The sequence below is a fragment of the Lampetra fluviatilis genome, chromosome 6, assembly GCF_964198595.1.
Source record: "Lampetra fluviatilis chromosome 6, kcLamFluv1.1, whole genome shotgun sequence".
NCBI lineage: Eukaryota > Metazoa > Chordata > Hyperoartia > Petromyzontiformes > Petromyzontidae > Lampetra > Lampetra fluviatilis.
Genome location: NC_136280.1, coordinates 9,519,634 through 9,533,399, shown reverse-complemented (window position 1 = coordinate 9,533,399; position 13,766 = coordinate 9,519,634). Strand labels below are relative to the sequence as shown.

The 13,766-nt window shown below is 47.0% G+C and overlaps 1 protein-coding gene across 1 annotated transcript in view; it reads right to left on the bottom strand.

The window, feature by feature from the left end:
* Window positions 1–13,766, bottom strand: part of LOC144933132 (peripheral-type benzodiazepine receptor-associated protein 1-like) — a 136,207-nt gene that overhangs the window by 19,884 nt on the left and 102,557 nt on the right. The window contains exons 12-16 of the mRNA XM_078857712.1: window positions 9,436–9,563; window positions 9,098–9,207; window positions 5,808–5,917; window positions 3,235–4,341; window positions 1,261–1,412 (exon numbers count right to left, since the gene is read on the bottom strand). Coding sequence (XP_078713838.1) covers window positions 1,261–1,412; window positions 3,235–4,341; window positions 5,808–5,917; window positions 9,098–9,207; window positions 9,436–9,563 — 1,607 coding nt within the window. The remainder of the gene's footprint in view (window positions 1–1,260; window positions 1,413–3,234; window positions 4,342–5,807; window positions 5,918–9,097; window positions 9,208–9,435; window positions 9,564–13,766) is intronic.

The following is a 13,766-nucleotide window of genomic DNA, read 5'->3' as shown; positions in this document are numbered from 1 at the left end:
TGGGGTTGGACAGAAATTTACAACAACAATGTGAAAACAATTCTAGATTTGAAGCTTTCGTGACTGCAAGGATTCATATTCTTAGGTTTTTTTTTTCCGGTAAAGTCACGTAGGTAAAAAATTTAAATTAATAAAAGTAAAATAAAAAATAAAAATAAAAATCACGACGTTTCGGAGGCAACACAAGCTTCCGTCTTCAGGTGGAACCGTCACAGCCACGACAGCTGTATCAAGTAAATGAGAGATTACAAGAGATACCACTCCGTATATATAATGGTTGAGGGGGGGGAAGGGCCAGGAACAGAATGTGAAAACACAATAGGAGTGAAAAAATATTGAAAATATAAGCAAATCACACAAAAAAATACACGTTTACTTTACCAGGTAAAACCCACTGAGCTATTAGCTTCATTTTCAGAAGAGACCTGGCCACAAATGATAGCTCAACAAAGTGGCTTATCACTTACCCCACCTTAGGAATGTGAAATATTCACTAATTCCCAGGACTGGTTGGAGAGTGACAAATCACCCCTCTCGCGATGAAACAAATTGTTCCAATTCAACGTCGCATTCGAATTTAATCGATAACTCTTTGGCATCATTGTGAAAGCAGTGACCTCTCGTGGCTGGAAGGGTCACATGAACTCATTAAATCCAAAGCACACGAATCAAAACGTTTCACCAGGGACCGAGAGTCACATGACTATCCAAGGTCTTAACAATTGATATTAATTGATGAATCAACATGCCGTTATACACCCAACGTGGAGAGTTTCACCGGATTGCTGACGCATGACCATTCTAAGCAAAGGCATTTTACTGGTAGGAACCTCCTGGTTACACCAGCCCACAGGGGATTATTGTGTCCGTCCGTCGGGCAGGGAGGGGCTGGGTGGGGAGGGGAGGGCCTGGGTGGGGCTGGGTGGGGAGGGGAGGGTGGGGCTGGGTGGGGAGGGGAGGGTGGGGAGGGGCTGGGTGGGGAGGGTGGGGCTGGGTGGGGGGTGGGAGGGGTGGGGCTGGGTGGGGAGGAGCTGGTCACCCCGTGGTGCCTTTATAAAACTCAACGTTAAACGTACTCACGCCGGTTTGTGCCCACCCTCACAGTCGGGCATATTTGCGGAATACACCACGCCGCCGTTGAATCTGGCCATTGAGCAACCCAACGTTCCTACCAGCTCCCTCCGCAGGAATGTTTTTCAGAGTATACTTATCGGCTTCTGTCGGGTGTGTGTGCGACGCGTGGCAAGGCCAAGCCCTCACCTTGGCTCCATCGGCAAAGATGGCGTAACCGGTGACGCAGGAGCCGTTGGAGGAGCCCATGGCGTCGATGGTGACGGGAAGCCACGAGACGAGCAGCGTCCCCGTGCTCTGTCCGGCCTCCACCTGCACGTGAAGTGGCGCATCTGGCAAACCTGGGCGAGGGGGACAGTAGAGGTGGCGAGATGATAACTACCTCGCCTGGTATGCAGGAGGTCGTAGGTGCCGTTTCGACCACGACGCCTGCTGTATATGTTGAGTTTGCACGTGCTCCACGTGGCCGCGTAGATTTTTCTCCGGGTCCTCCGGTTTTTCCCTCCACATTTAGAGTCAACATGCGTTTAGAGTATTTGGCTGCTATACATTGCCAAGTGAAAAGCCACTTCGTTGAGCTATCATTTGAGATAGCCAGGTCGCTTCTGAAAAAAAGGCTATATAGCTCAGTGGGCCTTACCTGGTAAAATAAAAAATAGTTCACGTCAGTATTTTGCTTTAAAATAACATATAAGCACCATTTCACGAGTCAAAGTAAATGACCGGTTTGAACTATTGCGGAATGGTTACCTCTCGAAAATATGGCTCGTAGAATATGTCAATGTCCCGACACACACACGAAACTAAATGCACCTTCACCATGCCAGTGTGGATGAGAAGGTAATTTTGTCAGCGTACCGTCTGACATGTGGTAATTTTCACGAGCTTTTGTCTAACTTCTCAGGAAAAGGTGTTCAGATCATTTCTATTTGAATTATAGTCCCCATTGGCTGGCACACTATGCCCTCTGTATCATTTTATACCGACGATTACCCACGTCTTTAAAGTGTCCGAGATGTACACGTGGAATTATGCAACGAGCACTTTCATTACAGGTCCCTACAGAAAATCCATATTCTTATTTATATATTGAATTTCAAAAAGCTCACCGCTTCTCTTGCCCTGTATATAATCTGGGAAAATAATACAAGAATAAATATGCATAACTTCTTTACCAACAATGCACACAAGTGTGAAGCACAAAGTGTTAATGTGGATGAATAACAAAAAAACACACGCATAATAAAAGGAGAAACGTTACTCCAATTAAAGATTAATTTCTTGACACGTAATGAAATGTAGGCAGCCACTTTATTAATATTGAGTTCACAGTCGTTGTTGTACGGCATGAACCCCACTCCTTAGACCGCCCTTACTGGCTGCTCCATTGACAGCTGTGCCAGCCGCTGATTCTCGGTAATAAAACCATGAGATTAAATAAAGTCAACCTCCTCACAGCAGATAAATAAAGAGACAGAGCATATCTCAAAAATGTATCTTCAGTTGGAGTGACATTTCTTCTTAATGGAGAATACAGCACATGAGCAGATAGGGAAATCGAAAGATGGGCAATAGATATAAAGGCAGGCGAGGCAGGCAGGGCCACATCGTCTGGAATTTCCTTCTGCCACCAGCCATATGTGCTGTCGCCTCCCTGCCCATTTTCAAGACAAGGCCCAAGACTTTCCTTTTTTCACTCTGTCTCTGTCCGACTAGTTCCATAAAAGGTAATATAAATAAACACACTCTTTCATTAAAAAGCATCTTAAGACGTGGTCCCATGTAGAGGCTATGTGGATACCAACTCCAAATTGTAAAATAACGGGTGCAGGAATTCACACACAGGCAAAGGATCACACAATGGTGAATGATTACACACTTACCAAACTTTCCTCTAAGCCAATTGCGAAAATTAGAGGATGCAAGAAAAAAATGATACATATGGTATTCCAAATGCACACTCACACGAGCCCTGATGAGCATCAGGATTGACTCAGGTACATCAAAACACACTCGTCTTCTCAACAACATCCTTTTATTTTTAAATATCGCACCTCCGATTAGCACGGTCGGCTACATACGGCGCGAAAGAAATCGCTACGACCCCCTCCAGTCACCGACCACCTACTCCAGCCCAGCAGCGACACGGACGATGGGGCGCACCTGCGGGTGGCGTCCTGAACGCGATGCTCGCCTCCCTGCGCCGCCTCTCCTCGGGGCTCGGCTCCCAATGCGACCGCTGCGGCCGCGCCTCCACCACGACGCGGTAGTGCCGGTCGGGTTCCAGGCCGAGCAGCGTGAACGCGCGCACGCCCGCCGCCACCTCGCCGCGCTCCTCCCCGTTAGCGCGCACCATGTGCGCGTGGCTGCTGCTGCTGGGCAGCCACGCGAGCACGGCCGACGAGGGCGTCATGTCACGGACCGCCAGCTGGCGTGGGGCCGGCGTGGCGCCTGCGCCCACTAGGAGGCTGCAGAGCGCCGGGTCCGAGAGGCCCCGGGCCGTCACGCACTGCACGGACACGCGATACGAGCGCGCCGAAAGCTCCAGCTTCTCCACCAGTGCCTTGGGCTTGGCGCTGGCGCGTACGTTCATCCGCAGCTCGTCGTCCACCAGCACGTTGTAGCTCGTGGGTGCCGCGGCGGAGAAGGAGGCGGAGGAGGACGAGGAAGTGGAGAGGGACGGCGACGACGACGCGGAAGTGCGAGCCGGCGGCGGTAGCAGCGGCGGCGGCTCCCAGCTGATGATCACGCTCTTGGCCAGCTGCTTGATGAGGGCGATGCCCCGCGGGTGACGGACGCGCGGGTCGTCCTGCAGTGGTGGTGCCTCTTCCGCGTCGATGTCCTCCGTGCAGTTGGGAGTACCGAGCCGCGGCAGTGATTGACCGACGTTGCAGCCGTACGGCGCGCCACAGCAGCGGTGTGGAGTCTCGCTCGAGCGGCCGCACTTACAACCAACGCCGTCGGTGCCGCACGGTGGCGCCGGGCACGCGCACGGTGGCGCTGGCACCTCGGCCCGGCACTTGTTCTGGCAGGGGTTGGGGCACTGGCCGGGACAGCCCTGTCCTTCCCAGCAGACGCTGCAGGCTGAGGCGGGACGGGTTCGGTCGCGGTCGGGGCACGAGTGGTGATGGTGGTGGACATGGTGGAGGTGTTGCCGCTGCGACAATGAATGCTCGCCCTCCATCTGGTGGAACGCCACCAAGTCCTCGTCGGAGATTCGCTCGATGAAGTTTGAGGGGACGAGGCCTCTCCTGCCGTCCATCAGCTCTCCTGCACAAACGCAGTCGCAGCCTGAGTTTGGGCCTCCCAAAAATGAACGCCAATTGGGTGATAATAACAGAACAGGAGAAAGCCTCATTGATGGTGCTCTATCGTTCAGCAACTAATGAAAGCTAATCGCAGGCACAATATGGTTTCCTGCCAGTAAATGAATGAGGAAATGTAATAGAATTACTTTGGTAATCAAATTTAAATTAACGTTATTGAAAATGTATTAAATTTTACACGTTATTCTAATTAACTCGAAATTCTACTTATATTGTCTTTATAAAATTAGTATTGGATTTTTGCCCATTTGCCTTCATTTCATGTGATTTGTTCAAATTGAATATGCCATTAGTGTGGTGATTTATGTATTTACACATAGTGACCCAGAGTCATTTTTCTTCACCTGCTTACATTTTACTTTGCAAGTAATTTGATTAAAATGTTGCTGTACAATGTGCTTATTTTGACCGTTTTATCCTCGATGGGGGCTCTTTTCACATTTTAAGCAAAGACCACCCACAGATCTACAACACAAGTGGATAGCAATGTGGAGACGATGACGAGCAATGGTTAGACTGTCCTTTCCTCGCGACAGCTCCGGTCAGACATGGAACTCAGGAGAGTGGTAATGGGCCACTAGGACAGAGGTGCAGAGGCTGGTTAGGGGTTGGCGGGCGATCGGCCCCCTAGCACCAGGGAGGCTGTAGGGGGGGCTGGAGGGGCCCAGCCCCACACCCCTGGTGAAGGATAACCGCCCCCAACCGCCCCCCAGGATAACCCCCCCTTACCCCCAGTAAAAAAATGTTGCTACAAAAATCAGCACAATTAAGCAATTGGCATCGCAGCTTTTTCTCATCTACATATCGGGGGTGAGAGATGGAGCAGAATGTATTTTAGACAAAAAGCAGACCGTTACTGATTCTGTTAAGTGTAACAAAAAATGTTGGGTAGTTTGTGTCATGTCCCCACCCAGAGTTGTTGTATGTACACTCCCCTGGCTTCACCTCACTGGCTTTCCATCCACAAATGTGTGGACGACAAGATCCTTGTCGTCAAATTCATCTCCATCCACGGCCTTACTCCTCCTGCCCCATACCTCTGCCACCTTCTCCACCCCCATGTCGCAGCCAGTCCCTCTGCTCAACAGACTCTGGCCTCCTCCTTGCTCCCATGATCTGCCGCTCCACCATTGGTGGCCACTCTGAGCCATTATGCCCTCTCTCCCACTCTGGAACTCCCTCCCCGGGTATCCCCCTCCTCCTCTCTCTCTGGTGCCTTCCGACCTCCTCATTTTCTTCCTTTTTCTCTTCCCTTTTCTTGTTCACTCCCACCCACTGCTGCTCTTCCTGTGAACGTCTGCGCCCCGAGACGTGTGTTACATTATGGGTGTATTGAAAATGCAAGCGGCTTCTATTGTTGTTGTTGTTAAACAAGGTGGCGCCAGGCAGTTGGGGTGAGTGCGCAGTCACCCTCGTAGAAGCCATCCTCGTCCATGTCGCCGTACACGTACACATATTCTCCGGCCGCCAGCGGCAGCTCAGCCTCCGGGTTCTCATTGGGGCCCTCGAAGGGGTTATAGCTGTGGAACAACGGCTCTCAGTGTTAGTTCGCCTTTTACATAGACAAAGATTCCCCGTGTAGCCTTAACAGACTGCTGGGACAAGTGTTGGCACGGCACACGAGGGACTGGGTGGCCAGAACCACGCCCGCCCGACTTATTCTCCTGAGTGGTGATGATTTGAGGCCGAGTTAAAGTCAGGGAAGCCCAGGACTGGTTCAAATAATAATCACTGGTGTTGGCCGTGAGCGGGAATAGAACTCGGGTCGCCGGGTTCGCAGTGCAGCGTGCTAACGCTACACTACTGCTCCCCACATTGTTATACACACACGCGCACACACACATGTACAGTATGTACATGAACTGTACCGTTTGTCAATCCACTGCCAGAGGAGGATCTCACCACGCCGTGTGTGCGGTCGCCAGTGCCGGATTATCCTCGTAGCAAAAGTAGCATATGCTACGGGCCCCGCACTTTCAAGGGCCCCGCGCTAAATGCTTTCAAGCTATCAATTCCGGTTCAGTCATTCTGCATTTGCTCTATTACTATAGTACTATACTGCCTTCAACTGTTAAGAACGACTGGGTGCTTAAGGTTAATGATTTATCGTATTATCTGGCTGTATTGCAAGTGAAACAATTCAATTACTTTACTATGCAAGTAAAACATTTGTGTTTTTTTTTATTTAGGGCCCCTTTATAGAATATGCTACAGGCCCCACAATAGCTTAATCCGGCACTGGCCGTCGCTTGCTATCAGTGAGGGTTAGTGAAGGCAGGGAGCACAGAAGTCCTGTACAATACTGTAATGTGTTTTACTGTACTGTCCTCTGCTGCCCACAATGTAGTGCCACAGCCTATAACAACCTGTTTGTGCAAGGTGGTCACCCATCCAAGTACAATCCAGGATTAAGCCCACATAGCTTGCGAGATCTGACATGAATGGGCACAATCCACGTGACCTGGACAAAGGCCTCAGATATAAAAAGGACTAAAAGGAGGAAGGAACTCATGTGCTACAAGATTGTCCAGCTCAAGAATAGGTCCCTGTTAATCTCTAGAACTGACGAGACCAGGTAAGTTTTGGGAGATTTGGTCATAGATACACTCTCACAAGGTATCCATAAAGCTATCGTCAATTATTCAATATCTATACACTGTTGGATGAAGGCCTCTCTATTATCATTGCCGTTGACATCCCTCCTTGTCTTGCATTGAATCCATCCATGTAGTTCCTGCACATTACTTTATTTCATCCCCCCTCCATCTCCACGGTGTTTTTTGGTCTTGGGTATGTCCCATCAATTGGTCTGCATTTCCATCACCAGTCTCGTCCCATCGGCCACCATTCCCTTCTTGTGATGTGTTCTGTCCAAGCCCACTTACTCTTCTTAACAGCCAAATGTGATTTGTGTTTGTTCTCTGATTGATGTGTCCCTTATTCTGACTCTCGGTGTAATTCGCAGCCAAATAATGTTCCAGAAATGTTCTCTAAGGGGACAAAACAAACTCATTAAAAAGCAAGGCTGATTGATGAGCTAGCTTTAACTCTTTGACATTATTGTGGCATTTTATTTTATTTGCTTTAGTTTTTGGAGGCACTGTTTTTCATCAGCTACATTCACAGACACTGGGGCGGTAGCATGCGTATAGCTTTTCTCTCTCCTAACGTTAACAGTAATGGGCTCGCGTTTCACAACACGATAGGAACATTCCACTTTCACTTTGGTATTCAATCTTGCGTTGCTTTGGTACTTTGATAGGTACATCTCTGTGTATACGCGCACCGTATATCACGTGGAGTAGAGCGGTGGTAGAGTGGCTCGTGCATTGTGTTCTAAACCCGGTGGGGCCTCAGTTAGATTCCCGGCCACGGCTAACATCAGTGGCGGGTGATAACTGAACCAGTCATGGGCACTCTCTTCATCAAACCACACTGCCCAGCGTGGTGAAATATGGTCAAACAACCTCTGCCATTGACGTGGTGTGGGGAAGCATTCATCCGACAGTGGCGTGACAATGAGCTGCAAATCATTATTATGTAGACATCAATTTCAACTGGGTCAATAAAACTGCACACATGCACGTGCGTGCACACGCACTCGCTAGGATGATGACGTTGCCGTACGAGTCTCACCACTATCAGGCTTCGCGTGTCTGCCGTAGTGTTGGCGACACAGGTCACAGAGATTTGGGAGAGCCCCGGGTGTTTGGCAGCAATGCGGGCACAATGCTTTTGAATGTTTCTGTCGTGTGAAGATCACTCGAGCTTTTGAATATTTTGGCAAACATACATTACCTTTCATATAACCCCCACTATTCAAACCCAGTGCTCAAACTGCTATCGAGTCGTAATTCATTCCAAGTTATCCATTCCTTTAACCAACAACTCGATGTCCTCTGAAGCCATCAGCAGGATTTACAACCTAGACATTGATGTATAGTTGCTACTCAATTCATATCCATACGAAAGAAGGGAGATTAATCATGGACGGCACCTTCATGGACAGCCTGTACACTCAAAACACTTTATAGCAAATGGTCCCTTTCCCATGGAATTTAAGCCACGGGTGAAGGGTGTGCTCTGTGAGAATGGCTTCACAGCAAAGCACTGTGGGATTTGTTAAGATGCTCGTGCGGTGACGCAGCCTAGCGGTAGTGCATTCGCCACTTGTTGCAGAGGCTCAGGGTTTGAATCCACTGCCGTCCTGATTATTACCGTGGGTGTATTAACCATAATACGGCCGCCGTCTGCTTCACAGTGGACGTCAACGATTTCCTGACGTCATTGACAAGAGTTGGCGATTATGTGCCGGTGTCAGGCTCCAAAATGTCCAAATTCAAATGTTACCTGCAAATTACTCAACTCGGATTATAAGCAGACTAATGCCCCAAGGTCACTCTTTCAAATTAAACTCATCCTGGTCTCTTGATTTCTCACCTTGGTGAAACAACGGCAACTCGGAGGACATTTATTTGGGTAAGCCCAAGGAGGAAGGGCGAAGCAACAAGTTTTTAATCGCAGAGGACCCGTACCTTCCTTAGTCTCAGCAAAAAATTCACAACTGCTGTGGTGGATGTGGTTGTAGCACCGTGAATCCTAGATGTTTGTCGATATCGTTTAACCACAGCGTGTGCGGCACACCACGGTATCTTAGTGTTCATCTGTATGGGAACAGGGACAGCGCCGCACTCACTCACCTGTACCGCGCTATGAACACCTGCAGTTTGCTCTTTCCCCGCGCGGCCAGGCTACTGATGGGCGAGACGTGGTCCGTGTCCAAGTCGTCCACCTCACTTGCCGTGTCCACCTGGCGAGGTGCCTTTGTCAACTCAACGCAGCTTATCAACTCGCAATCATACAGACAATTGGTTTCTACGGCCACTAGAGTGCCAGATTATCCGTGGCCCTGAAGAGCCTAGAAGCAGCCCAATATTATTATTTGAGCTCATTTATCTGAAGGCACCACTGTTGGATGCGTGTGCCCGCGTGTGTATGTGCGTGCATGCGCGCGTGCGGAGTACGACTGGACCATCACCTCCATGGAGAAGGAACGAGAGAGGCTGCCATGCTGGAGCCGACCTCTCAGTCTGGGTGGCTGCTCAGCGACGATGTGGGTGGGCTGATCCTGTGGACACGACGCGCCACCGCTGGCTGCCTCTCCACCTAGGGGTGTGACCACAGTAGGGCAAAAGCGTTATTATAATTATCATCTTTCGATTTAAAGCTTTCGTGACTGCAGGGATTCATCTTTTTGGTTCTTTCGGTAAAGTCACGTAGAAGGGAAATAATAAAATAATAAAAATAAAACATAATAAAATAATTCTCACGACGTTTCGGCCACAACGCAAGCAGCCCTCCTCAGGTGAAGACCAGGTCTGTCGGGGAGACAGCGTCTGAATGAAAAAAGAAAGATTCAGACGCTGTCTCCCCGACAGACCTGGTCTTCACCTGAGGACGGCTGCTTGCGTTGTGGCCGAAATGTCGTGAGAATTATTTTATTATGTTTTATTTTTATTATTTTATTACTTCCCTTCTACGTGACTTTACCGAAAGAACCAAGAAGATAATTATCATCATCATCATTCCGCTTGTTAACCCAGGAAAGCCTCACGGAGTCTCATGACTCTTTTTCTCGAGGGTCCTGCCAAGTTTTCGCAGTCGGGCCAATGATTACAATGTAGATTCCAATTAGGTAGCATCAATCGGTGGGCTCAAGGCTCATTAAAGGACGCTACGGCCGGGAGCTGTGGTGCACGCCTGAGATCCGGAACTTTGGAGGCAAGGGTTGCTGAACTCCTGAACCCAGAGGTGGCCAAGATATGGAAGTACAACAAATGGCAGTACAGAAAGTGGATTACGGAATACATCTGTGATGAGCTTTGAGTGATAATTTATTGAATGTGTGGTGGGCTATCTCCCAAGTGCTCAGATATCCTCCCACATTTAAAACACTGATGCATGGAATTGCCTAAACATTCCAGTACAGGACACTCATAAAGAAAAATATCTTGAGATTGAGTGAAGCCTTCATTGATAATTAACAATATTATTTTGAATTTACCATGCTTTTATTAATTTCTATAATTTATAATTGCTATGTTTCTACTTGTTAAATCCAGGTGTCACTTCGAAAAGAGACTAACGGTCTCAATGGTTTCTCAATCATTCGTAGATTTGGCCTCACATCCCGATGCAGCGCCCTTCCAAAAAAATGTGTCTTGAGACTCACTGAAGCTTTTCTGGATAGACTACGTTGTTATTGCTATTACCGCATTAGTTGTCACAAGCAGGTATAGCACACATCGGCTATAATTGCTGAGCTTTGAATTTCATTATTTGTGACTTTCGGCTTGGGATTCATCAGGGATTGTGGTATTTTCCATGTTTTAGATGGTGATACCATTTGCATGGATTATGGTTAAATATTATGTCACTAGAGCATAACTGGGTGTACAGAAACGTGCTATACTGTACCTGCATTGTGGCTAACCTTTGCAATTAAGTGCCACCAGGTCTTTGCCGAATGCATAAGCCCCATAACACCAACTTGATATTCAGAATGAGAATTAAGACTTGGCACAGAAGACTGTGGTCAATAACACAAATTAAATAAAAAAAACCTTACTAGACATCCCCATTATTGGGATGGCAATCATATGATGGGGTTAGTTAGCCGTGAAGTTGGTAAATGCCATACTAAAGTATAACAAACTTGAATTGAAGTCTGGTTACATTACATTGACAGTGGGTGGTGCGTGACATCGTGTTTTGTGCACTGCATTAAGAACCCAGTGACTTGAGTTCGATGCCCTACCACACCATTTGCATTGCGGCACGAGCAAGGCATTGCAGGGCCGCGCCTTTAACTTAAATAAAATGACACTGACTGGGTTAATTTGTTGCATACCGACTATGCCATCTGTTTGTCCACTGCACAAAGTAATCTATAGATATTGGGCCTCTGTAGCACATGAAATATGACTAGCCTAAAAGCTGGCCTCTTTACACCCACTTAGTAAAGTAACTATTTATGAATTCCGTTTACAATTATTTTATCCATGACGCACAACAGTGATGACTATTGATGTATACATGACGCAAAACAAGAGGCCAATAACCAAATCACCCAGAATCCACGGGATCTCGTCATAGCCTGGAAAATAAACAGGGTTGAGGCCTGGAAAATAAACAGGGTTGAGGCCTGGAGAGTGCTCGGATAGGGACCCATGTGCATAACGTGTTCGAGGTTATACATTGTCAATCTTGATTTGAAGCTTTCGTGACTGCAGGAATCCATACTATTTGGTTCTTTTGGTAAAATCACGTAGGTATAACATTTAAATAAATCACGACGTTTCGGGCGACAACACAAGCGTCCGTCATCAGGTGGGAAAGCTTTGCTTCATTTTATACCTACATGACTTTACCGAAAGAACCAAAGAGTAGACATTGTCAGTTTTGAAAGCTGACCTCAGAGGGCAATCAAGCAAAATGCATCATTAAACTCTACTTCTATGTTCCATGTCAATGCTCCCCGACTCCACCATTGTGGTGAAATGTGATCAAGTAAGACCAGAGGCCCTCATCCAGCTGTGGACTGGACATCTGTGAAAAAGAGCTTCATAGCTCATGGGATTCCTCCAGAATAAATATAGATTCTGATTCTAGACTGACCAAAGGGCTGTACACGGTCATGCCAAAGGAAGTTGAGTCGATCACAAACAGGGACGATGATTGTATTTGTACGCACGTTATAGGATGGAATGAGTCGGTGGCTGGTTTAGAAGAGGCAGCTCCCTATTGGGGTCATCGCGACACGGCGATACTACGATTCTGCGAAAGAGCCTTGTGTTACTCGCGCGATCTGACCTAAACATCAATTATGAATCATGATACTGGTCGCAAAAGTTCGCTTGTTAAATGTAATGGTGTCCCGTTAATTTTTTTTTAATATTTTATTTCCAGAGAAAAAAAGATTTCTGAAAAAACGATGATTAAAGGTCACAACCAAAATTAAAGTAAAAAAATAGATTATCCGTTAATGCTTAGTAAAAAAAATTGGGAGTAATTGACGACATGGCGATCGTATGACGGCAACATTTACTGACGGTGTACGTGCATTATAAGCATATAGACTGTAAAGGTATCATGATTAGACTATATATGGCAAGCTTAAGTTTAGCGAACGGCATAGTTGAGGAGCTTTTCAGTAATCTTATATTTCACAAGAGGTGCAGCAAAGTGCAACATCAATACAATACATATGTGAAGTACATTTACAACATCATGGGAAACTGATATCTGAAATAATCGTCATTGGGTGAAATTTAATATCCTATTGTATTGTGAAAATTTATATCAAGGCACCGTGACCCTCTGCTATAACTCATGCCTGCCCCCACTCGTGACAACATGTCCTGAATGCAGAATGTGCCACGAGAACACAAAACAGGCTGCACCATAATTATTATTCAAGGCACTTTTCATGAATATGGGCAACCATATCAAACAATGTTAGCCGGGATAAATTATACACTTACAGCACGGTGCAGGTCAGAATATTACGAGCATATCATTACAAGTTTAGACAAGCAGCCCGCTACCTGAGCCATCAATCAAAGCACCGATTTCAGATCCACTCCACCGCCCGCCCCCACTGAAGATAAAAACTGTAATTATGATTTGCTGTTTTGCCCGTGCAATTATGGTTGTGTAATTGAATGCAATTTGTCAGATGTTGTACAACCATTTTGGTATTTAAAATGTATAAGCTTCATGTTTGTGTTTTTTTATTGGAAATCATGGTTGCTGAGCGCAGGGCCCAAAGGAGCAAAATGCCAAGCGGGCAGCAACGAACAGCACAGCTGAAGGTGTAATAGGATAAGAGTTAATATGTTTCTTGAATTGAATTGAACAAGGGGGGGGGGGAAATTCCCAAGTCGAGTGGTCCAAGGAGAAAAGCAAAAATAAAAGCGTTGTGTGTGACCAGCAGTGTGGTGAGTGTTCTTGTGATCTGTAGTGTGGTGAGTGTGTATGTGACCTGCAGTGTGGTGGTTGAAGACAATGTGGATGAGATGAGACAGTCAGTCTGATAGAGCGATTCCTCAACTCAGATGGAGGATTCAACGAGTGAAGTTCACAGGAACGGTAACCAAGGTAGAACTGCTTTTTGCGTATAGTTTATTGTCCTTCCTCCCACACCTCCAATTAGCATGTTTGGCTACGTACGGTGCGAAAGAAGTTCCACATGATAATTGGTTCTTTACCCTTCTATCTGGCAACAAAACTGACACCTTTTTTTGATAAAAGAAGGGTAAAGAACCAATTATCATATTTTTACTGGCAAATGAGGTTCCCATAGTGAAG